The sequence below is a fragment of the Xenopus laevis genome, chromosome 9_10L (assembly GCF_017654675.1).
Source record: "Xenopus laevis strain J_2021 chromosome 9_10L, Xenopus_laevis_v10.1, whole genome shotgun sequence".
NCBI classification, from domain to species: Eukaryota; Metazoa; Chordata; class Amphibia; order Anura; family Pipidae; genus Xenopus; species Xenopus laevis.
Genome location: NC_054387.1, coordinates 46,550,712 through 46,575,384, shown reverse-complemented (window position 1 = coordinate 46,575,384; position 24,673 = coordinate 46,550,712). Strand labels below are relative to the sequence as shown.

At 42.2% G+C, this 24,673-nt stretch overlaps 1 protein-coding gene across 2 annotated transcripts; it reads left to right on the top strand.

The window, feature by feature from the left end:
* Positions 1–3,882: 3,882 nt before the first annotated feature.
* ush1g.L (Usher syndrome 1G (autosomal recessive) L homeolog) lies at positions 3,883–24,673 on the top strand. 2 transcript variants are annotated; one of them, XM_018235313.2, is made up of 4 exons: positions 3,885–4,203; positions 17,852–18,235; positions 18,347–19,192; positions 19,764–24,673. In XM_018235313.2, exons 1-4 carry the CDS (start codon positions 4,040–4,042, stop codon positions 19,765–19,767), a joined length of 1,398 nt encoding a protein of 465 aa, XP_018090802.1. In that variant the 5' UTR covers positions 3,885–4,039; the 3' UTR covers positions 19,768–24,673. The 2 variants fall into 2 exon arrangements, with proteins under 2 accessions (XP_018090803.1, XP_018090802.1); XM_018235314.2 differs by lacking the exon at positions 19,764–24,673 and having other exon boundaries at positions 3,883–4,203; positions 18,347–19,196.

The following is a 24,673-nucleotide window of genomic DNA, read 5'->3' as shown; positions in this document are numbered from 1 at the left end:
CAAAATCAGAGCAATTTTTATTGGCTTGGAAATGAAGATATGACAGCATAAAACAGCAATAATATGGGTCTTTAGAGGGCAAACTGGGGAGCAAGTCAGTACTTAATGGAATGGCTGCTAGACTGAATGCACATGTTACTAAAGGAGAACTAAAGCTTAGTTAGTAGAAGTAGTAGCTAGAAATGTTGTACATTATGTTTTGGGCTTCTGTACCAATAAATCAATTATAAATAGGCTGTAGCTCACCTTTAGTATATGTAGGTGGATTCTCCTGCAAGGTGTCCACACCCAAATTGATATAGTCAGTATTATAATAGAAAGGAGGACAAATCCAAGGCAGTAGCTATGACTGCAAAGTGCTTTTATTGGGGAAAAATGCTCCACAACATGTTTCGGGCGTTGGCCATTTATCAAGTGTGCAAAAGCAAACACAAGGGAAGTATTTAAACTTTCCTTAACCTTTCACCTCTGGAGTGCATTCTGGGTACATACATCGACAAATGCATTTAAATTGTTGTTTCCGTTAATAGCATAAATACAAATTACTTTATACAAGAATAAATATTAAATTACTTAAACAAGATGTTATACATTCCATATGTGATCAATAAATACATACATTCTTCAACTCCCTATAAAAAGTGTCCATGCCTTAAAATATTTCTTATGTGAATAGAATGCATTACAAGAACAGTCCTCAATCTTGTCTGTGAATCATTGTGCTCCGTGTTAAGTCCAAATAAAACGACAGGCCACTGCATACATTAACCTAGCCTGAACAAAAAGGAAACTGCTCGTTAAGCCTATCCAACTACAACTTGATACATGTTCCTAACATAGTTATCGTATAAATTTTAAAATAATTTATACAATGTTACCATTTTATCAACTTCATATAACCCCTTTACATTCTCACTTCTAGGGGAGTTAACAATAATTTCTTACTTAAATATTTGAACTTAGACTGGTACTATAAATTCTATATTTATTAAACTCACCACCGGCGATAGTCTTACGGACATCGTAAACTGAGACTATTTGGCTGTTAATACCTCCTGAAAAAGAAACACATTAAATTATAATTGCGCAGTATAAATTAGAGGAAGCATGATAAATTTAACTGTTCATTCATCCCTTTAGGGTAGGTGCTCTCTAAACGTCTAATCCAACGAGCTTCTCTCTGTAGGAGTAAGGTGTTTCCATCTGTACCAGCCCAAGGCAACCACAGCCCTTATCAGTAAAGTTCTGTGTCTCCAAAGATGCCTCAGTAGCTCTCAGTGGCCTCAAAGCAGATGCTTATTTTTGAATTCCTGGCTTGGAGGTAAGTTTTTGTTGTATAAAAACCAAATGTACTGCCAAACAGATCCTCCTATAGGCTACCAGTCCACACAGGGGGCCAAATAGCTGACCACAGCCCTTAATTGGCACCCCAAGAACTTTTTGCATGCTTGTGTTGCTCCCAACTCTTTTTATTTTTGAATGTGGCTCATGGGTAAAAAGGTAGAGGAACCCTGGTCTAACAGAAAAAAACAAAACCCTGAGAGCAACTTCTGTCCACCTTAGAAAGGAAGGACCCAAGGCCAGCCTGTATATAACTGAGGAAGAACCTGAAATCAAGTATATCTTACAGACAGAGGAGACTGGAACACAACTGTGTATAACAGAGGAAGAACCTGAGCTGAGACCAACAAGAAAGGAAGACGCTGAGAATAGCCTGTCCAGGCACAGTTATAATATGGACCTCTCAGAAAAAGAACTGAAGTTCTGCCAGTTCATTCAGTATGCAGGCACTTCTGAAAGTGAGACTTAGAAGCAGAACTGCCATTGGTGTGGCAGTTGTAGAGGCTGTGGGCATCAGACCCATTTAGGGAACCACCAATGTCTATCAGGAAATACAGAAATACTTATTTTCTGGTGAATTAGAGACCTGTTACTCTATTGGAGCTCTTTACTATCTTAATTTGCTTGTGATAGTAAAGCACAGAATGAGACCAGCTTGCTGCATCCTTCTGTATAGTGGAGGACCTGAATCTGGTACCAGAATCAGGTAAGAATGTTTAAGCATACTATAGAAATGAGAACCAGTGAATAACACAGGAGAGAAAGCTGTGTTGCAATCCTTGTGCAGCATTACTAGTTCAAGCCTTGCACAATACAGTATTAGTCCAGACAAGAGACAATTCCACTGTAAAATGATAAGTACATATACACTAATAAGAGAAACACAAATATAATACAGTAACTCCACACACTTCTAAACTTGGCATCTGTGCATCTGCCCCTCTGCCAGATGGAGAGGTGCGTCTAGATTTAAAGGGAAAATAACTTGAAAACTATTGTCAGGTCTCTATGATAAACTGCCGCCAACCTGATCCAGTTACTGTATTTGTTACCCTAGAATTACAGCCATGTTTGGAGTGTAAGCAGCCCCCTGTCAATGTCAATAGACACAATTGCACCTTATTAAGCATAAAAGGCAGGACCTGGGCCTGCCATGACGCATCACTGCTGGGTTGTGGCCCCTCTTCAGAGGAAGCAGACCCTGCAGCTGCAGGGGGCCAGGATGTACATTGGGCATCATTAGACCCTAATTAATGAGCAATTTCAACATATATTAATATATGGTCGGACTGGGCTGGCAGGATACCAGGAAAAAACCCGGTGAGCCCCACTGTCCCAGACCCACTCCCTGCATGAAGCCTTTGGCATGGCTTCTGACCTCCCTCCGTGGCCCCTAGCGTGGCTGCAAGAGGAAGAAGTTAGGCAAAGGGGGCTGGAGGTTGGGTTGCCACCTGGCCGGTAAAAAGGTTGCTTGATGCCAATGTAATTTATAGGGAAAGATCATAAAAATATAGGAATGACGGTATTTTTTTCCATAAAAGGTGGCAGCCCTAGCTGGAGGGGGGTTGTGGCTCAGGCAGAGGGGCCGGAGGGTGCTTTGTGTCTGGGTCAGGGGGGTGTGATTGGCCCCCCTAGTACCGGCGCTGTTGATAAACTTCTGGATATGTTGGGGGCCTATCATCTATCACTGACACCCTTGAATGCTCTGACGCCAAAGGTTAAGCGAGGTGCAGGTTGTAGGGCCTCATTGAACAGATGCAATGGCCCATGGTGCAACTATATGCGCATGGGGCGTATTTGGAGCCAAGTACCGTTAATGAATGTCATCAGTAAGTGCAACATTTGCTTCCAGATTTGTGGAAAGGCCATCAAGGCCCGGGCCTAGGGCGGCAGGATTTGAGGGGGCGGCATGTTGCCTAACCATATCCACATTGGTTCAGAAACACTGGGGATGTACAGGAAATATGAACATTCTTTAAATTTCCATTGCTCTGGTCCCAGTCATAACATTTGCATAAATAAAGAGGAGGGGACAGGGGAGATGAACGGGCCTAGGGGCACCCACTATGTAAAACCAGCCCTGATAAGCACCTGCAGCTGTGTTTAGAAATGATTCCTAATTTATCAGTTCCTGCCTGGCCAGCTGAGCTTACAATCGGATTTGACTATGGCAGGTATATATGTGTTTGTGAGAGTAAAGGGAGACAAGGAGATGCATGCAATAGTGTAATGTATAGTGCTGAGGTGCCTTGTTGTGTCAGTCTCCCGGGAGATACAGTTGCATCTCACACTACACCGGCTACAGGAGGAGCCAGGGCTCAGGGGGAGTAAGAGGCAGGACAGAACTCCGAGTGAGGGGCTGGGGATGAGCACAGTGGGTAGGTCACAGTGATCTGGGAATCTGTTGGAGGGAACAGCAAGACAACACAGATAGAACTTGCCAAGACCTCACAGCTTAGAGTATGTGGGCGGGAATAAAGCAGGGCGGGGCCTTTAGAGGAGACAGGTGACTGTGGGCTGGATCACCTTTCATGCTGCGTTCTATGGGCGTGATCATGTAATAGGACATGGGGCTGTGGGCGGGACCATGTCGAAAGCTGAGGGGTGAGTGGGCGGGATCGTTCGACGGGATAACCGTGTGTGTTGCGACCAGCTGAGAACGAGCGGGGGGACAGGGCTGCTCCCCGGGACATGCAGGATGGACGGGCGCTACCACCGGGCCGCCAGGGATGGATTCCTGGACCTGCTAAAAGAAGCGACCCGGAGGGATCTGAACTCCCCGGACGAGGATGGGATGACCCCGACTCTATGGGCGGCTTATCATGGGCACCTGGGGGCACTGCGGGTCATCGTGAGCCGGGGGTGAGAACCGTGACGTGTTCGTGTAGTTGTGTCTGTGCCTCTACCTGTGTGTCTGTCCCTGTGTGTCTGTCCCTGCTTGTCTGTGCCTGTGTGCCTCTACCTGTGTGCCTCTACCTGTGTGTCTGTCCCTGTGTGTCTGTCCCTGCGTGTCTGTGCCTGCGTGTCTGTGCCTGTGTGTCTGTCCCTGTGTGTCTGTGCCTGTGTGCCTCTACCTGTGTGTCTGTCCCTGTGTGTCTGTCCCTGTGTGTCTGTGCCTCTGCCTGTGTGTCTGTCCCTGTGTGCCTCTGCCTGTGTGTGCCCCATACAACTAATTTAGAACCCATCTTCTTCCCCACCCCCACATCCCTGTTATTAGTTCACAGATTACCAGGGCTCCCTCTCAACAAGTAGAATGGGGTCCCAATGATAACACATCTAATTGGTAATTGTAACTGGATGTTAATAGCACAACGTACTCATAAAGTTCCTTATAGTTACTACTAAAAAAAATTCTGCTATTTAGTTATGACGTCTATATCTTTCTAAGGAAGGTTCCTAATAAATAACTAGTACTGCATGATAATAAAGACATTTAGAATGGCCAAGGATATCAAACAAGCAGATCTCTGCCATGGTCCACCCACGTACTGGGCCAAATCTGTGTGATCCAGTTGTTGGCCTTGGGACTTATTTGACAAGGGTTGCAGCAACGTACTGATATTGATTGGACAGAGAGTTGGGGAGCCCCATATATGGGGTATAATAAGCTTCCAACTGAGCCTGGAAGGGCTGCCTATTTTGGCTAGTGTTTTACCAGCTGCTGATACTTAGTTACTACTAAATCTTCCTATCATAGTTACCAATGGATAGTTTCTATTCACGCTCCTTACTCTGGCCTAACGCGTAAGAACCTTTATGCTGTATATTTGTTAGCGAGCAAGAAGCACAGGTATGTTCCTTTGGGAATGCTTTGTTATAATTTAGTTAATACAGGATCTGTTTTTATTTTGTACATTTACAATGTAATAATTGTGTTAATTGACTTTGTTCTTATGTGTAAGGGTCTCTAGACCCTGATACTCTGTGTGAAAAGGTGATGCTTTGTGCCTTGACACTGTGCAAAAAAAAAATCATGATATCTCTGTGAAAGAGGGAGAGATCTCTGGGTCCTGACACTGTGTAAGAGAGGGTGATGCTCTGGGCCCTGATACTCTGTGTGAGATAACGGGATGCTCTGGGCCCTGACACTCTGTGTGGGAGGACAATGCTCTGGGCCTTGACACAATGCGTGTGAGAGGTGGGTGCTCTGAGTCCTGACACTCTGTGTGAGAGAAGGGGAACCTCTGGACCTTGACACTTGCAATAGAGGGGGAGTACTGGTCCCTGACACTCTGTGTGTGTGTGTGAGAGGTTGATGCTCTGGGCCTTCGCACTGTGCAAAAGAGAGGGATATCTGGGCCATGACACTTTGTGCATGAGGGGGAGATCACTGGGTCCTGACACTCTGTTCAAGAGAGGGGTATGATCTGGGCCCTAATACTCTGTGAGAGAGGAGGGGATGCTCTGGGCCTTGACACTCTGTGTGTGAGAGGGTGATGCTGTGGGCCCTGATACTCTGTGCAAGAGAAGGAGATGCTCTGGGCCCTGACACGCTTGTGTGAGAGGGTGATGCTTTGGGCTTCGACACTCTGTGTAATAGAGGGGAGCACTGGGTTCTGATACTGTGTGAGAGAGGGGGATCTCTGGAACCTGACACTCTATTGCAATAGTAAATGAGGTAGTTGTATTATAACTATTTATTATTGTATAACTCGGTTGCCTATGTATGTCCAAATAGAAAAAAAAATCAAAGTTATGGGAAACGGTATTGGTACTGGCCTCTCCCACCGCGGCGCCAGTTGTACATACTCTGAAAAAAAAATGGAAAACCAATACCTTAGTCAAAAGTGGGGTGTTCCCAGATTTATTGAAGTGCTCAAGACACGCAGGTCGCAATCAAACGTTTCGGGACACCAACTGCCTTTCCTCAAGTGATCACTTGAGGAAGGGCAGTTGGTGTCCCAAAACGTTTGATCGTGACCTGCGTGTCTTGAGCACTTCAATAAATCTGGGAAAGCCCCACTTTTGAATAAGGTATTGGTTTTCCAATTTTTTTCAAATAGGAAAGCATACAGCAGAAGGTGAGGCCATTGATCAGAGGGACAAAATAGATTAGTTTTGATTGATACACAGCCCCAGCTGGATATTGATGGGCAGTGATGTTTTACATTTATTGTCTGTCACAGGCCTCTGCTTCCCATTATCCATATAGATTATACAGCCTCATCCTTACTTACAACATTGTATGTCTTAGATTCCGTTAAAGAAATTGAGTACACACTGTTTATAAGGGATCCAATCATATATTTGTTTTTGTACAATTTCTCCTTTATTTTTATTGTTAATAGCTCAGCCTTTGCTTTGGGCAGCATTGAGTTAATTCATCATATTTATGATGAATTCCACCAGAATTTTCATTAAAAAAAAAGATCATTTGCAACCATGTAAGTGCAATATAAAGAGTGCTATTCCAGTTGTAATTTACTATGGTTTTACCCACAGTGTAGCCTATTTCCCATAACTGTGGCTGTGTGTGGATTGAGCCTGTTGACACAACTCACAGAGGTGGTACCTTGAGGCTTCATCTTCATCAATAGACACTTGTGTGTGATTTATCAGATAGACTGATCTGGTGCAATGTTGCTTGGCACATATAACCGCAATTGCGTCCATTGCAGGGACTGGCTATGTTTATAAACAAACCTTTTCAAGAGGCAAAAGAGAAAATCCCAAATCCAGCTTGTAGAAAAGAGCCTGATCTGATTAATTTAGAAGGGAATGGAATTCCACAGATATTCCATTTTTGGTTGTTCTCAGTGACATCAACACTTTGGGGCAAATTTACTAAATGGCAAAGTGGGCTTTTCTAGTGAAAATTTCCAAAAAGACAATTAGCCGGGACATGGCCAATTTCTCTAAAAGATGAAGAGGACTATTTGCTAGCGAAAGAGCTCTGCGCTAGAGAAGTTTTGTGCCGTTTCACCAGACGAATTTAGCTCATGTGAACAATCTTACTACATTTTTGCCAGAGTCTGTTTCGCAAGGTTATAAAGGGCTAATTGATAAGATGAAGCTACATTTTCAACAAAATTATGTCATTGACATTATATCCTGAATGCCAAAAAAGTCATAAAAAAAGACAAAATGCTTGCGTTTTTTCATATTTTAATGTGGGATTATGTTTAAAAGTTTGTAACTGTTACATATATGTTTTTTATAAAAAAAAAAGAATTTACCATTTGAAGCTCATGCCACATTTGTTTTAGAGTGGGCTAATGACTAGGACAATAGAGGATCTGCTTTATCTTTATTTTGCATCCTCTGGCAATTTTTAATAATAAGTGGCCACTTATTTCACCAACACTCCGCTAGGAAAAAGTAACGCTAACGAAAATTAGCTTGGAAATGTCCACGCTGATGAATTTTCGCTGGCAGAGACAAAACTTCTGACGAAGTTGCGTGTGTGGTGAAGCCTTCCGAAGCGAAAATTCGCCCTTTAGTAAATTTGCCCCTTTTTCAAAAATGACAGAACAGCTCTGGGACAGCATTTAATGATAGGTTGACTTTTTAAATTTAGAAGGGCCCTAAACACTGTATTGGATTGGTCTATTGTTGCAGTATGTGACTCACAGGGCTTTTTGGCTATTCCCAGGGAAAATATTAGAATTGCTGCTGGCAGTAGTCATTGGTAGAATGCAAGTGGTGCAAAGTACTATAGTTTTTTTTTACCAACAATGCAGCTTCCCCCAAATTACTGCATAATTGCAGATGCATGCCAAGTTTCAGCCATCATTGCTTTGGGTTGATGCATCAGTATGTGCACATATTGGCGCCTGTTTGGAACGTTACAGTGGCCCATTTCTAATGTATGCAGCACTGCTGAACACAGGCAGCACTGTACAGTGGTGTGAAAAACTATTTGCCCCCTTCTTGATTTCTTATTCTTTTGCATGTTTGTCACACAAAATGTTTCTGATCATCAAACACATTTAACTATTAGTCAAAGATAACACAAGTAAACACAAAATGCAGTTTTTAAATGAGGGTTTTTATTATTTAGGGAGAAAAGAAATCCAAACCTGTGTGAAAAAGTAATTGCCCCCTGAACCTAATAACTGGTTGGGCCACCCTTAGCAGCAATAACTGCAATCAAGCGTTTGCGATAACTTGCAACGAGTCTTTTACAGCGCTCTGGAGGAATTTTGACCCACTCATCTTTACAGAATTGTTGTAATTCAGCTTTATTTGAGGGTTTTCTAGCATGAACCGCCTTTTTAAGGTCATGCCACAACATCTCAATAGGATTCAGGTCAGGACTTTGACTAGGCCACTCCAAAGTCTTCATTTTGTTTTTCTTCAGCCATTCAGAGGTGGATTTGCTGGTGTGTTTTGGGTCATTGTCCTGCTGCAGCACCCAAGATCGCTTCAGCTTGAGTTGACGAACAGATGGCCGGACATTCTCCTTCAGGATTTTTTGGTAGACAGTAGAATTCATGGTTCCATCTATCACAGCAAGTCTTCCAGGTCCTGAAGCAGCAAAACAACCCCAGACCATCACACTACCACCACCATATTTTACTGTTGGTATGATGTTTTTCTGAAATGCTGTGTTACTTTTACGCCAGATGTAACGGGACGCGCACCTTCCAAAAAGTTCAACTTTTGTCTCGTCGGTCCACAAGGTATTTTCCCAAAAGTCTTGGCAATCATTGAGATGTTTTTTAGCAAAATTGAGACGAGCCTTAATGTTCTTTTTGCTTAAAAGTGGTTTGCGCCTTGGAAATCTGCCATGCAGGCCGTTTTTGCCCAGTCTCTTTCTTATGGTGGAGTTGTGAACACTGACCTTAATTGAGGCAAGTGAGGCCTGCAGTTCTTTAGATGTTGTCCTGGGGTCTTTTGTGGCCTCTCGGATGAGTTGTCTCTGCGCTCTTGGGGTCATTTTGGTCGGCCGGCCACTCCTGGGAAGGTTCACCACTGTTCCATGTTTTTGCCATTTGTGGATAATGGCTCTCACTGTGGTTCGCTGGAGTCCCCAAAGCTTTAGAAATGGCTTTATAACCTTTGAAATTGAACTCAGGTGTGATAAACCACAGTTAAGTTATTTTTTAACAAGGGGGGCAATCACTTTTTCACACAGGCCCATGTAGATTTGGAGTTTTTTTTCTCCCTTAATAACGTAAACCTTCATTTAAAAACTGCATTTTGTGTTCAATTATGTTATCTTTGACTAATAGTTAACGGTTTTTGATGAGCAGAAACATTTAAGTGTGACAAACATGCAAAAGAATAAGAAATCAGGAAGGGGGCAAATAGTTTTTCACACCACTGTATTTGTGGGGGGAATTCAGGTACCCATTACCGTTAATTATACTTGGAAGTCACCCTGTAATTATGTTGTAAATCCATTACTGGATCTTTGGCTCTTTTCTGGTTAAGGCTCTGGTCCACAGGACAGTGTTTATACAAGTGAAAGTAACCATTGATATAAAACCAATCATTCACTATATAAACAGTCCTGCACCTAGATCACTTGCACAGGCTTTTTAGGAGTTTTATCTTATGAGAATTTGATAAATTTGATTAAAGGAGCTGTTCACCTTTGAGTTAACTTTTAATATGATATAGAGGGTGATATTCTGAGTCAACGTGCAATTGGTTTTTTGTTTTTCAATTATTTGTCTTTTTTTAGTTATTGAGCTTTTTTATATTCAGCAGCTTTCCAGGTCTGGTTGCTAGGACCCAAACTACCCTAGCACCCATGCATTGATATGAATAAGAGACTGGAATATGAATAGGAGAGGCAATATGAATAAGAGAGACCTTGAATAGAAAGATGAGTAATGAAAAGTAGCAATAACTATACATTTGTAGCCTTACTGAGCATTTGTTTTTAGATGGGGTCAGGGATACCATTTGAAAGCGGAAACTTCTAGAAGTAGAAGGCAAATAATTCAATAACTATAAAAAAAAATAAAGAACAAATGAAGGCCAATTGAAAAAACAATTTTGTCATTTTGTAACATACTAAAAGTTAAAGGACCAGTAACATCAAATTTTTTTTTTAAATTCGTTTGTATATAACAAAAAAAACCAACAAGACATATTTAATTTTAAAATCACAAAGTCTTTATTAAGAAATAACTCACTGATACTCCGGTTGCTCTCCTCTTCATATAAGGCGACAGGGCGACAATCCATCGTGCGGCGCTTGATTTCTCCTCCCTGCCTTTTATAGGAGATAGCCAGGGAGGAGAAATTGAGCACCGCACAATGTCGCCTTTTCTGAAGAGGTGCGCAAGTGGAGTTTCGTTAAGTTATTTCTTAATAAAGACTTTGCGATTTTAAAATGAAATATGTATTGGTGTTTTTTTTTCTCTATATACAAACGATTTTTTTTAAAAAAAATTAATGTTACTGGTCTTAAAGGAGTTGGTCAACTTCAAACACTTTTTCAGTTCAGTCGGTTCAGCTCCTTTTCTAACATTCAAGTGTAAAGTGTCATTTTTCACCTTCTAAAGCAGAGCTGGGAGCGGGGGTCGCCGACTCTAAACTATGTATCTAAGTTAATACATTTAGTTGATAGATTTCTTATCTTTGTCCCTGCTGAGCTGAATCTCTGAGTTCCATTACAGGCAGCTGTTTGAATTGATACAATAGTTGTTAATACTCCAAAGATGCTGCTGAGAAATGTATCAACTAAATGTTGCAAAATTGTAACCGTTTAGACACCAGAGACATTAAACTTTAAACTTAGATATTGGAAAAAACGGTAAAAAGTAAAAAATGGAAAGCGATTGAAAAAAGTCTGCAATCTGAAAACAGCTCAACCGGAAAAGTGTTTGGAAGGTGAACAACTCTTTTAAATGTGAACCTCCCCTTTAAAAAGTAGAAAGCCAAGTCTGCTGAAATACACATATTAATGTGCAAATCGGTAGCAGTGATAACTCCTTTACTGAAATAAAAATAAAATGTTTAGGTGTTTTCCAGCAGAAGATTAGATGTACAGTAAATCCAGAAGGCAGCATGTGTGCAATGGTAAAACCCCACTTATGGTTCATTCTAGCTATAGCACAGGGAGCCGTCTGTAATTAAGGTTCCTATGGGTGTCACACACACAGTATTGTATTGCATTGAAGAACTGATGGGAGAGGGATATAAATAGCCTTCATATTGACACTCATGAGCCTGAAATAACTGCTGAGGGTGGATGGATTCGGGGAGCTTGTGCGGATGGAAGTTGCTTTTTACTTAAACACCTGTGGGTGCAGTTTAGAAGCTCTCCTGTTGCGGCCATTGCTCTTGCGGTTGTTAATCTCAAATTGTGGATGTTAGACTAAAGTAGTGCTACGTTGCTGCTATCAGGTGTGACTTTTTGCTCCTCTGGAATTTAGAAAGTGTCTATGTTGGTGGCCTATGGGCTATGTGTGATGTGCAAGTAGGAGCACCTACAGGTGCCAATACCCTGTACTCACCTCCTTCTCAACATTCCCTTGAAGCACTGGGAACTGCGCTCTGAGCTTTGGGCTACAATGTGTGTATCCGAGTGCTTAGATTAACCCCTTAGAGTGCTGCAGCCCCCCTGACCTGGCTCTGAGTTTGAGTACCAAGCACAGGGTTGGTGGGGAGGAGGCACAAGAATTCCATGCAGCGGATGAATGACCTTGGGAAAGTGATGTTGGTATGGAACAAAACTCTTAGTGAGTGGGTTGCATGCAGGTGCTATTTGTCACTTTTGGGTAAATTTTCTGCTTCAGTAAGATGAGTGCACATAAACATGTCCGGTGTGGCTCAGAGGGAGTTCTTTTAAAGGGGCAGTCAGCAGGTGTGTCTGTGTATAAATGGGATACTGAGCTGCCTGCTGGTTATATAATAATAAAAAACAAATAGAAAATGAAACGCACTCACAGGACTTAAAGGTATACTGTGCAAAAAAATGGTGGTTTATTACGACGTTTCGGTGATCTGGTGCTGTGTTTTATACCAATGGCTGCTTGGACAAATCCAGTACATTCCCTTCCTTCCTGAATGAGACAAAGGATCTATGACTCTTGTGACTAGTACTAAAAGGACAGACATGGGGGGAAACAAAAAGGTTTGCACAGACCCAGTGTTTTGTGGACTCCATAATACACTGCACCATGCAAGGTTAGGCTAAGGCCACACTAGGCGATAGCGCCGCGATTTGACTCGCGGCGACTTTTCGCCGCGACTTTTAAGCCGCAATCGCTGGGGAAACTTTTGCGCTGGCGTCTATGGGGAATCGCCAGCGTAAAAACACACGCGGCGATCTTTTTTCTATTGTCGCTCGAAATCGCCTAGCGAGGCAATTTCGAGCGACAGTAGAGAAAAGATCGCCGCGTGTGTTTTTACGCTGGCGATTTTTCGCGATTCCCCATAGACGCCAGCGCAAAAGTTTCCCCAGCGATTGCGGCTTAAAAGTCGCGGCGAAAAGTCGCGGCGAATCAAATCGCGGCGCTATCGCCTAGTGTGGCCTTAGCCTTACAGCAAGAGGCAGCAGGGAGTGCTGAGTATTGTAGTTTTACAACATCTGCAAGTTGTACCACCACACTGTGATGCGTGAGTGTATATAGATGTTACAGTATTGAGATCCCTAGCACACCCGTGTAAGTTTGTATGACTCACGCTGCCCTCTCGTCTCAGCTCAGTTACATTCCTGCTTCTCACTAACCCAACAGCATTAATGATTCATGTGCATGAAAGAGTTATACGGCAGCACCGGGGTGAAAGGCCGCACACTGGGGAGAGGGACCTGCAAGCCTAGTGCTCAAGCACCCCACAACCCTGCACCCCCTCACTCTATTGTATATTGTTATATGCTGTTTCTTTGTCTCTCATTCCCTAGTTCCAGTGCCAGTATGTAACATAGCACTCGCGCCGCTCTGCCCTTCCTTCTATTAACTCACTCATTCTCTTCTTTCCCTTCACACAATTTAAAGCAGAGCCTATTTGAACCTATATTCAAAGGAGCCACATTTTATTAAGGGACTCTATCCCATCCCCCCCAATTACATTAGTATCTATGCCTGAAATCATTGTAACGTTTATGTTTTCATGGGGAAATTCAGTCAGTTAGTTATGTCTAATTTCTTTCAGAAATGGCAGTCCTGCCCTGCTTTTTGGCAGAGCATTCTGTCACAGTGACACAGATCCTATCTGATCCCCAATGTAAGCAGCAGTCCTGTCCTGCTTTATGGCTGAGATTCTAGCTATCTTTATAACAGAGCATTCTGTCACAGTGACACAGATCCTATCTGATCCCCATTGTAAGCAGCAGTTCTGTCCTGCTTTATGGCTGAGATTCTAGCTATCTTTATAACAGAGCACTCTGTCACAGTGACACAGATCCTATCTGATCCCCATTGTAAGCAGCAGTTCTGTCCTGCTTTATGGCTGAGATTCTAGCTATCTTTATAACAGAGCATTCTGTCACAGTGACACAGATCCTATCTGATCCCCATTGTAAGCAGCAGTCCTGTCCTGCTTTTTGGCTGAGATTCTAGCTATCTTTATAACAGAGCATTCTGTCACAGTGACACAGATCCTATCTGATACCCATTGTAAGCAGCAGTCCTGTCCTGCTTTATGGCTGAGATTCTAGCTATCTTTCATCAACTCATCCAGTGAGTGAAGCCTGTTGCAGGAGATATATGACCTTTAAATATTTCTTTATATTAAGTTGTTGCACAGTGCAGGTTTAATAAATGACCGTACTATAATTGTCCAATTCATCTGATTTCGAATGGCATGCAGTCTGGACCAATTATAGAGTGCTGTGCCTTGGAACCTTTTCACCCTCCACCAGATTATCTTTTTACTGCATAGAATAAAGTTAAAGTCATGCCATACAGGTTTTATTCCTTCCCCTCTATCTCCTCATCCACATAGTGGTGTAATTTCAGAAGAGGTGTACACACCTGGGATCCCAGGTTAGCAATTAGGTTCATTGGGGGTCCCTAACAAATTGGCACCTCCAAGTATGTTTTTACTTTCAAAGCCTCAGTGGTGTATTTATTCTATCTAACCAAGTGCTCTCATCTCTGCTGTTATAGCTAAAGTGTACTAATGCCTCACTTGGCAGCAGTGCAGTAAATGCAAATGAGTCAACCCATAATCCATCCTGCTCTCGTTTATAAAACACAGGTACAAATGGTCAGGTCTGTTTGGTTATTTTGACTGGGTGAGCAGCTTTCTGGCCAGTTTGGCTACTGATTGTAGCGTTTTGCAGCCTGGACTGTAACCTCAGGACCTGGGTGGTGTGGGTTCAGGCTGGTGCAACACTCCTTTATCAGGTGCAGGCAGGTGGGGGGCCTGACTACTAATGTCAGTGCACCACAGTCCTCCAGCATTCCCCCCCTATCTATATATGGACCCCTGCTCCACCCAACCCTTCTGGTGACATCAGTGATAGTTGGGTAGAGCTTGGTCTATAACTAATGCCCTTAGAGTTGTTGGCAGGTTGACTATTAACTGATTATTGTTTGTCTGATTGGCCGATACAAGCGCCAATCCAGTCAGCTGATTTTAGGCATTATTACTGCGAGTGTTCCTAACACAGCTGGTATATGCTGTTATCATATTGGAATAATTGCCTGTCAAGTGAAGCGGCAGGATCCTGGCACATGGCCATTGTGGCATCAATGAATAAGCTTGATTTTAGTACAACCCAGATATATTTTGACTTTCTTTCTCATATATACATGCTCCGTTCGTACTCTGTACCTAAAAAACACTAAAATGTACCTAAAATGCCTGCAGCTCTCATTAGTTACCAACTGCCCTATATATACTTTATAAATATGTAATGGAACATTGCCCCAAATGTTAACGATTTAAAACAAAAAAGGTGTCATTGCTGCATATGAATAAAAATCATTTTTGCACTTGTACCCCATTTCCATAGTACGCTTGTATCTTGGCATAATGATGTATTTGCATTTCACCTGCAACGTGATGTATTAGCCTAATGACTCCCAAGCCTGATTAATATTGCTGCACAAACTCACCAATGCACCCTTTTCCTCTCTAAAATGTGTGCTGTGCTTGTTCTTAATTCCTTCATTATTTTCATAACCGTGAAGCATAAACAGCGAGGACGTGCCTGCCAGAGAATACGCTGTTTCATTAGTGCTTCCCAAGCAGCCCTGTGGGTAATTCTGGCCTGTAAGGGCTGGCAATTAATAAGGCCGATGAAGCGTCAATAATGTGCATTTAATGAAACACTTCCAGGGAAATGGGGGATAGAATATCAGAACGATCTCGGCATTGTGTGCCTGCGGAACCCATCAAGCGCTCGGGCCTGAACTCATTAAGATACAATAGAGTAGTGTCATTCACTGATATGTATAATGCTTTCATTGGCACTACACTCCGTTGTTATGGATTCATTGAGATTGGGTTATCTTCAGGTGTTTGAGCCTCTCCTGCCACCTGCATCCAGCCCACGACCTCCCCTTGTGTGACCCCCCACATGAAAGTCTGCCTGTCGTGACTTCTTACCTTGTGTAAACTTTAAAAGGTATCAGTTAACTGGCCCCTGCATTGTTTACACTTCAAATTCAGACAGTAAACTCCTGTACTGTTCACACCTCTAATCCCTCCCTTGCATAGTTTACACCTCAAATTCAGACAGTAAAATCCTGCATTGTTCACACCTCTAATCCCCCGTGCATTATTCACACCTGTAACACCTCTATTCACACTTCATATAAACTGCTGGAGGGGCACCAGCATTGTGTTACTGTATGTAGCACAGTATGAACTGTTCATCTTAGAGTCCTGATAGGTTTCCCTGTCTCTTGCCCTATTCTGCTTTCCCTATGCTCCCTGTGTGTGCCATACTCTGCCTCTGGAGGAGGCATATGGATCTAAGGGTATGTTTTAATACGACTTACATTTTTCACATATGCGTGATGAGTGATACCCCTGCAGTGAACACAAACCATTTGTTTTTTTCGTTTGCTACCACAATTAATGTGGACATGGTCTTGTGGTTTACAGTGGGTGTGATTTAAAAAGAGAGAGTGGTCAACACTGGTTTCCATTATTGGCCCTCTGCCCTGTAGGCCAGAAAAATTCCAGCCCTCGGTACCACAGAACTGGTCCACAGTACTGTATAATATTCTTCTACAATACAATGGAGTAACTCAACTTGGTGCATGCTTCTAAACCAAAATGTTTGGGTCGTTAAGCTGATACCCCCAATTTAGGGGCAGATTAACTAAAAAGCGAAGTGGCCGTTACTAGCAAAAATTAGTCAGAAATCTCATCCGCGGGGACATTGTCAATTTAGTAACAGGCGTAGAGGACAATTCACTAGCAAAAGAGACCATTGCTAGGGTAGTTTTGCACCAGACAAATTTTCGCTCAGGCAAACGATTGTTATTCCCTAAATTCACGAAACGGTGAATTTTACAGAATGTTACCTCATTTTCCAGAGTTTCCTTCGCCACGTTAGACCTGGGAACTGATAAGATGAAACCACATACTCCTCAATCTTATGTCGGTGACATCATATCCTGTATGCCTAAAACTCATAAAAGTTCTAAAAATGCTGGCATTTTTCATATTTTTTCAAGTGGGATTGCCTTTAAAAGTTCTAACTATTAAAGATTTTTGGATTAACATTTTCCCAACAATTTGAGGGTCATGCCACATTTGTGTTAGGATGGGCTCATGTCTAGGGCATTAGAGCGTCTTTATTTTGCTTGCTTGGACATGTATAATAAAAAGTGGCAACTTCGAGCATTTGTACCAACATCTCTAATAAAGATGTCTATACGACCTATATGAACCCCCTCTTTTCAAAAACGTAAGAGTACTAACGGAGTTTCGCTAGGCAGAAATGAACGCTAATGAAAGTTTGTTATGAAATGCTCACGCTGATGAATGAACCCTAGTGAAACTTCACGGCTACAGAGACACAACTTTGCATTTTTGGAATTAGCATATTGGTAATGATATAATGGCTGGCAAAGTGTGGCAGAGCCTTCGCTTGCAAAAATTCGCCCTTTAGTGAATTTGCCCCTTTGTTGGGGTCCCCAATATAAAGGTTAAGAGACACTGGTCTATCAAGTTCAAATCTATAATGTGGCACCAAGCAGAGGCGTAACTACAGAGGAAGCAGATTTTGCGGCTGCAGGAGGGCCTAGGAGGTATAGGGGCCCCATGAGGCCCTAATCCATATACAATTTCAATAAATATTGGTAAATCAAGCCAACCTCTAGACATTTGGGGGGGGGGGCTGAAAATGTATTTGCTGTGAGGCCCAGTGATATCTAGTTACTCCACGGGCACCAAGTATTGCTGGTATAATAATGGACCCTCTCTTTTCAAGCCAAATATTGTCCCTTTGGTTTCAGTAAGTCTTCTCATTTGCATTCCAGTCCATAAGGATATTGATGATCTCCACCCCCTTTCGAAAAACAACAGAAATCACCATACTCTGCCTCTTCTCTTAGGTGTATTTAGGAAAATGCTAGTTTTAGCTCTGAACCAGTTCGCTGATCTATCAACTGAATCATGTCTGAATACTTCTATTTTTTCTTTTCAGGGGTGATCCAGATAAATGTGATATTTGGGGAAACACCCCTCTGCACCTGGCTGCTGCCAATGGGCATTTGAACTGCCTTTCCTTTTTGGTGTCCTTTGGAGCCAACATCTGGTGTTTGGACAATGACTACCATACTCCACTGGACATGTCAGCTACAAAGGGCCACATGGAGTGTGTTCGCTATTTAGACTCAATCGCAGCCAAGCAAACTGGCCTCAACCCCAAATTGGTGAGTAAGCTAAAGGAACGGGCCTTCAGGGAGGCCGAAAAGCGGATCCGCGATTGCGCCAAGCTGCAGCGCAAACACCACGAACGCATGGAACGGCGATATCGAAGGGACATGTCTGACCATTCCGACACCATGAGCTTCTCCAGCTTCTCAAGGTAATGAGAGGGGATGTTACCTCCTTATTAAAGAACACACCTCTTCCCTTAGTATTTATTGTCAGAACATCTCTAAAAACATCATTGCTTGTCTTCTTCTCTCTTCAACAGCTCAGTGAGCCAGCGTTACCCCAGTGCCACAATGCTTTCCACCATGCCATATTCTCATGCTGCAGGGACCACAAAAGGCAAGACAAAGATACAGAAGAAACTGGAGAAGAGGAAACAAACAGATGGAACATTCAAGATCTATGAAGATGGCAGAAAGAGCATGCGCTCACTCTCAGGGCTGCAGCTCGGTAATGATGTCATGTTTGTCAAACAGGGCACCTATGCCAGCCCCAGGGAGAGAGGGCGCCAACACCTTCGAGACATGTTTTTGCCAGAGGAAGACTCCCTCTCCCGAGCCATTAGTGATCCTGGACTTCATGGGGGTGATTCTGCTCATTCAGAAGTCAGCACAGATTCTGGACATGATTCTCTGTTTACCAGACCGGGGCTTGGTACTATGGTGTTTAGAAGAAACTATCTGAGCAGTGGCCTGTTTGGAATGGGGAGAGACGAGGGGAATGGACTACAAACTGGGGTTGGAGAGGAAATTAAATTGCGCAGCCGGTTAAAGCGATCACCAAGTTTGGACGACAGTATTGGCAGTGCAGGAAGTCTGGTGGTTAGAAATGACCAGGAGCTGCCCTGGGAGGAAGAGGACTTAAGGCTGGATGATGATGAAGAACCAGACACCAGCCCACTGGAGTCTTTCCTGGCCTCTCTTCAGATGTCTGATCTGGTGTCTGTATTACAGGATGAGAAGATTGATCTAGCAGCCCTTATACTGTGCTCTGACCATGACCTCAAGAGCATCGGCATCCCTCTGGGACCCCGCAAGAAGATCCTGGATGGGATCCAACGAAGGAAGCAGGCAGTAGATAGACCCTCTACCATGGGAGACACTGAGCTGTAAGTCCTTTGCTGACTTATTTGTGATATAGGGAACTTTGGGTAAAGCATATGTCTTTCATGTAATATGCTTTCTCTCTGCCTGTTAAATTTCTTATTAAAATAGCTCCATTTCTTGCTAAGATGTGGTCAATTTAGAGAAATAGTAAGCTTGGCAATGTTTATAGTTTCTCTGTACAGGCTATGAGCAAACATAGGGGACTGTTCCTGTTGAATTGTCCTTAGTACGGGGTAATACCTCTGTTGGCATAGTTTTATGGAATCTCTGTGTATAAGCAAACAGTGCAAGGTCATATTAACATATAGAGTGGTAATCCATAATAATCAATACACTCAATAATTTAACCGCCACTGAAATGCTAAACACCAGTCCCCACCACCACAGTAGTAAATCTCCAGAGGCTTTAATACAGATCCAATATAGCAGCTTCAGTTTAGTTATTCAGCTATTTCTTGGCCAGTGATGCTTCCTGGTATATAAATATCATTAATGCTTAACGGGTTAGCAATTGTAGTGACAATTACATAGGGGAATATTCTAACCGGTTCTTCCTTTCTTTTATCATCACAGATAACAGAGTGCACAGAGCAGGACCCAATCACAGTGCCAGATATCCTAATGGCTACTCATTGGGTTAATGACTGCCATGCTCCTTCCATGCCATTACCAGTGCCACTTTAGGGGACACTTCCCCAAACCTCACTGTTTTTTTCTCTGCTGCCAAGATTACCTAATTGTTCCTGTCTGTGAGGCACAGGGGAGATGTAGCCCTCCTTGTTAAAGAGCTAAGAGACAGGTTCAGCTGTTGCTGGGTCTGTCTCAGTCATCATGATCCTTTCTGGACATGGACCTTTTGTTTCAATATCATCCCTTCTGGACATGAGTTCCTTCTGGAAACACTTCACCAACTATTGGTCTAAGGGCCAGATATCCACCATTCTCGAAAGATGTCATTAACATGCTATTGTTTTAACTTCATTTGGGCTTCCCTTCATACCAGGCAACATTGGGAGGCACCAGATTCTCGTTGGCCCATTGAGAGGGAAAGCCTTTTCATTAATTCTCATGCACAAATAAAGAGCACACTCTAGGAATTTTGTTAATTGCCCTGGAGTTACTTGTTGCTGTAAATGGGAATTAAAAGTACTCACCCACAGATGCAATTTTTCCATGATTTGGTTTTCCCCTGAAACACATGCAAATGATAGCATCAGAAACTTACATTAGTCTTTCATTAAAAAAGATGTTTTGTCACGGATACAATCGGAAACAATGCTTGGGAGCTTTAAGACTGGGCACACTGCTTAGGCAAGGGCTCTTTCTGCTGTGAATTCAAACTGTCCCTAAATGTGAAGGTCTCATTCCGGTTTGGGATCTGTTCTTTAGAAACCTGTTGTGTAAAATACTCTAGATAGGTCCCATCACCATATAGAGAAGGTCTGCAGAACATACAAAGCTATATACTCCTAACTTACTTTCTGTTTTAGTGAACAGATGATGGCAGCTCCCCTCTCTATATAAGATTGAAGATGCCAAGCAGGAAGGTTTAGTGCACCCAATAAGCTATAGAAGTCAGTACCTGTACTGACTTTAAGTTAAAAAATTTCAGTATGTCCTATTATTTCTCTCTTTGACCCTTTTCCTTGAAATCCCATCGGAATGTTGTACAATATGGAAAGTTATCTCTTTCTATTCCAAAAAAAGATTATCCTCCTTTACTGCACCATGAATTATTTATATAGGACCTGTATTTAGGATACATTCTGCTCACCTTCGTCGTATGACACCCCGTGATGTAACAGCATTACTCATGGTGATGTAAACCTTTCCTGGGGTATGTCTGCCATCTTGTGGCTGCCTGTCTCCTTTACTCATGTTGTTCTGGTATTACAATAGCAAGCAAACCAGAAAACTCATTGGACTGGTTTCTAGTTGGGTATCCTGTTTATTACAGGCAGCAAACTTTGTCTCCCAGCATTGTCAGATAAAGTTCAACAATATTGGGTTGTAACTGTCAATATGAGCAATAATGCCTCTTTTGAGGTGATTGAATGTTGAGTCTCAGCATCCCACCAACCACTTAATGTGAGCTTTACCCACCTATCTGTTACAATATATATCTATATATATATATTTATTTATTTATTTTATATGCGCACATATTGTGTATGTATATGTTTGTGTGACTGGTTTTAATGACCCGTGTGCTTGTTTTTTGGATGCGAGAAAGCATGGATTTCTGTTCCCACCATGTGCAATATTGTATGATAAGTATATTCTGTAACATTGAAAATTCAGGATTGTGGGTTCAGCCTGAGACCCAGTTTATGTTTTCTTAAGTCTTTTTGTTTTGGAGCATAGAGACCTGCAGCAATGCCATGGAGGACTTCTCTCATAAATGACTTTTTCGAAAGGCACTACGTTTGCCCAAGTGCACTTGCCCGTAGCTTATTTGCTTTTAAACAGGTAGCCAGTAAAAGGCAGTGATAGGTTACTATAAGTAATAAGTATTGCATCTCCCAATAATTCACTATTAGGTCACATGCAATTTTCAGTTGAACCTATGCTTAAGCAGGCCAAACACTGTAGCTGTGCATGAGGCATCATACCTTCATTCTACAAGAGCTGTAAGTGCATGGCCTTACTATTCATTCTGTTATTTGTAAACACTGAATATTTGATCAGCATGCTCTTGATTTGTATGTCTTTTGGTGTGTATAACAGCTATTTTCTGTATACATGTCTATGTTTTTATAATGTGGGGTTTATGCGCCGAATCGGCACAAGGCAACACAAGTCCCTAAAACAATCCACAATCCCTAAAAAATGATCCCGAGGTCCTTTTATTTATTTAAATGGCAGATATAAGTACTTAACACTTGCCTAACACTTGTTTACATCTTGATTGCTGAACTAGAGGATTGTTTGCTAAAGGTCCAGATTCAGCCTTCTTCGAAAATGATTTCTTCAGCCAACAATAACATTCAATCTTAGGTCTTCTCATGCAGATCCTGGTAATAAAGTTGACTACGTTCAGCCATAGAGAGATGCAAGGCCTGGTTCTGGCAATGCCTGACATTATTCCATGTCCAGTTTCAATGAGGGTTGGGTTATCACTAAAGGTTTCACAGGTTTTAAAGAAATTTTGTGCCTCCTATTTAGTACACGTGAGATCTTAATTAAGTCAAGCAAGTCCATCTAGTTGGAGTCCAGCTGCATCCACTAATTTATTATTGTAAGAGAAGTTTCAGTATAATGTGTGTTATGGTGGAACCTGATACTGATTTGAATGCAAGTTTGGTTTGTAAATTACAAACAGGTACAAGACATATTGTAAATAGGAGAGAATGGGGATATAAAATGACAAAGTTGCATCTGTGAAGAAACATGGAATTGTAATTCATTCTCTTGGATATCGAAACAGACATTGAATGTGAGGAGCAGGATCCAAACAAAGGGGTGATGGCAGAAAAGTAAATGTGTTATATGTAGGCCATTGGTTAGGAACATGTATTGGAGAAGAGAGGGATTAAGCAGGTGAGAAGGAAGCAGTGGACGGATTTAGGTTTAGCTTTTGGAAGTTTGAGTTGAAGGGAATCTAAAGGGCTCCAGGCAAGTTGATTTTATTTCTTTGAAAAGAAAGGTTAAGCAAGTTATAGGGTCTTGGTTTATTTTGTGAATTGACTCAGTAGAGGTGGACGGGTCGCCATAATAACCCCTTGGACTCGGCAATATGCTTTCGATAATCCCAATTTGAAGGGATTGGTTATCTAGAAACAGGAAACTGGGCAGTGACTCCTGATGTTGTTATAGGTCTAGGCACTCCTCATTAATGCCGGGAGCACGTTGCTTTGTCCCCTATACAGATATGTGGCTATGACAGATGGCAAATGCACTTATCACATTGACCTTAGCCCTGGGCTTATGAATAAGGGAGGGACTATCTGGAAATTCGGTTCCAATTTGTTCAGTACTCCCACTAGTTTATGCAGCCAGTTAACTCGGGCAAAGCGGCTATTGGTCTATTATGTCTCCCTTCAAGTTGGCATTATCGAAAGCATATTGCCCGAGTCTAAGGGGTTATTATGGCTACCCGTTCACCTCTACTGTAGTGTATATATGGATACAGGGACATGGCCAAGCGACTTACTTGCTACCCCTTGATCCCACGACTGATGTGGGTATGTGTATACGAGTTGGCCTATTTGAAAGCTACAACATACAGGAGCCCATTACTACAACCAGAGGGCCATTTTATTCTCACAGGTGTGTTTTCCACTACTATGAGTCATCAAGGTGGGTGGGCTCTTTTAATCACCTAGCCTCTCTTTGGCTATATATTTTGTACTTCCACTGTGTTTCCTTGATAAAGGTTCCTGTGTATTTATATCTCCGAACTTCAACTGTATTTTAGCCTCAAATCCCACAATCCCTTGGTTGGTAGTTGTAGTTAAACACCAGTTGGAACACTGTATGTTGGACATTTCTGCATCCATTGTTGTATCTTATTTCGTATAGGATATGTGATGCAGATGCCACTATCCCGAGCTCTGTGCAGCCTGTCCTGCATCTCCCTAGGTTTGTGGGGCCATTGCTGGCTACTTGCTCTGATCTCAGGGTTGGGTCTAGGATCTGCTATCGGATGCATGTTCCTCTCCTGATCCATGATGGCCATTCCTTTCATACATGTTAATATAATTCAGGTGAGATATATGTATTTATTATTTTATTTTTATGTAGCAACATATAAGGCTTGAGCCAGGCAAATATCAGAAAGGCATGGAGCTTCAAGCTTCGCATCTTAGGTATCAATCTTCACTTTCACAGGGATGCTTTACTTTTGCCCTCTATACTTAATCAGTCCTAAACCCTAGCATTGTTGAGCTGACTGTTGAAAAACTAGTAGATGAAGGCTCCGGTACACTTGAGATTCTTATAGCATTGTCCAAATAAAAACCTGTAGGACACTTATTATGGGCCTCAGTGCACCCAAAGGTTTAATAGACTTCAGGCAATGACATTGTCACTCTACTATAATTCAATCCATGATGGATTTTCAAGCCTCTCTATGGAAAATGTTGGGCAGCACTGGGATTAGCAAACACTAGTTATGCTTTGAATTCTGTAAACTCCAGCCAGTATTTGATGTATAGTTTCAACTGTAGATGCACATCTTCATTTAACCTCATACCTTTAATTACTGTATGTTTTGTATACATGTGAGTATGGAGGTGGATCACATACACCCCTTGTATATATGAATGGTGGACTGTGTACACAATAACTATGTACTCCAACTTTGTATTTATATATAGGTAAGGTTCTTTATATCCATAAATCTTAGCAATGCATAATGTATAAATAAGCACACATGGAGCATTTTTATCATTTTTTAACCTTCTAATATGCAGGATGACACATCATACAATGTACAATGTATCCTATTATAACATGGAAATGGAATAAATAATTTTTAATCA

Bases quoted from the DNA above. Each gene is read 5' to 3' on its own strand.
- ush1g.L (XM_018235313.2), top strand. From the start codon at position 4,040: ATGGACGGGCGCTACCACCGGGCCGCCAGGGATGGATTCCTGGACCTG. The intron at 4,204-17,851 runs GTGAGAACCGTG...TTTTCTTTTCAG, and splicing joins CGGGTCATCGTGAGCCGGGG to GGGTGATCCAGATAAATGTG. The intron at 18,236-18,346 runs GTAATGAGAGGG...TCTCTTCAACAG, and splicing joins AGCTTCTCCAGCTTCTCAAG to CTCAGTGAGCCAGCGTTACC.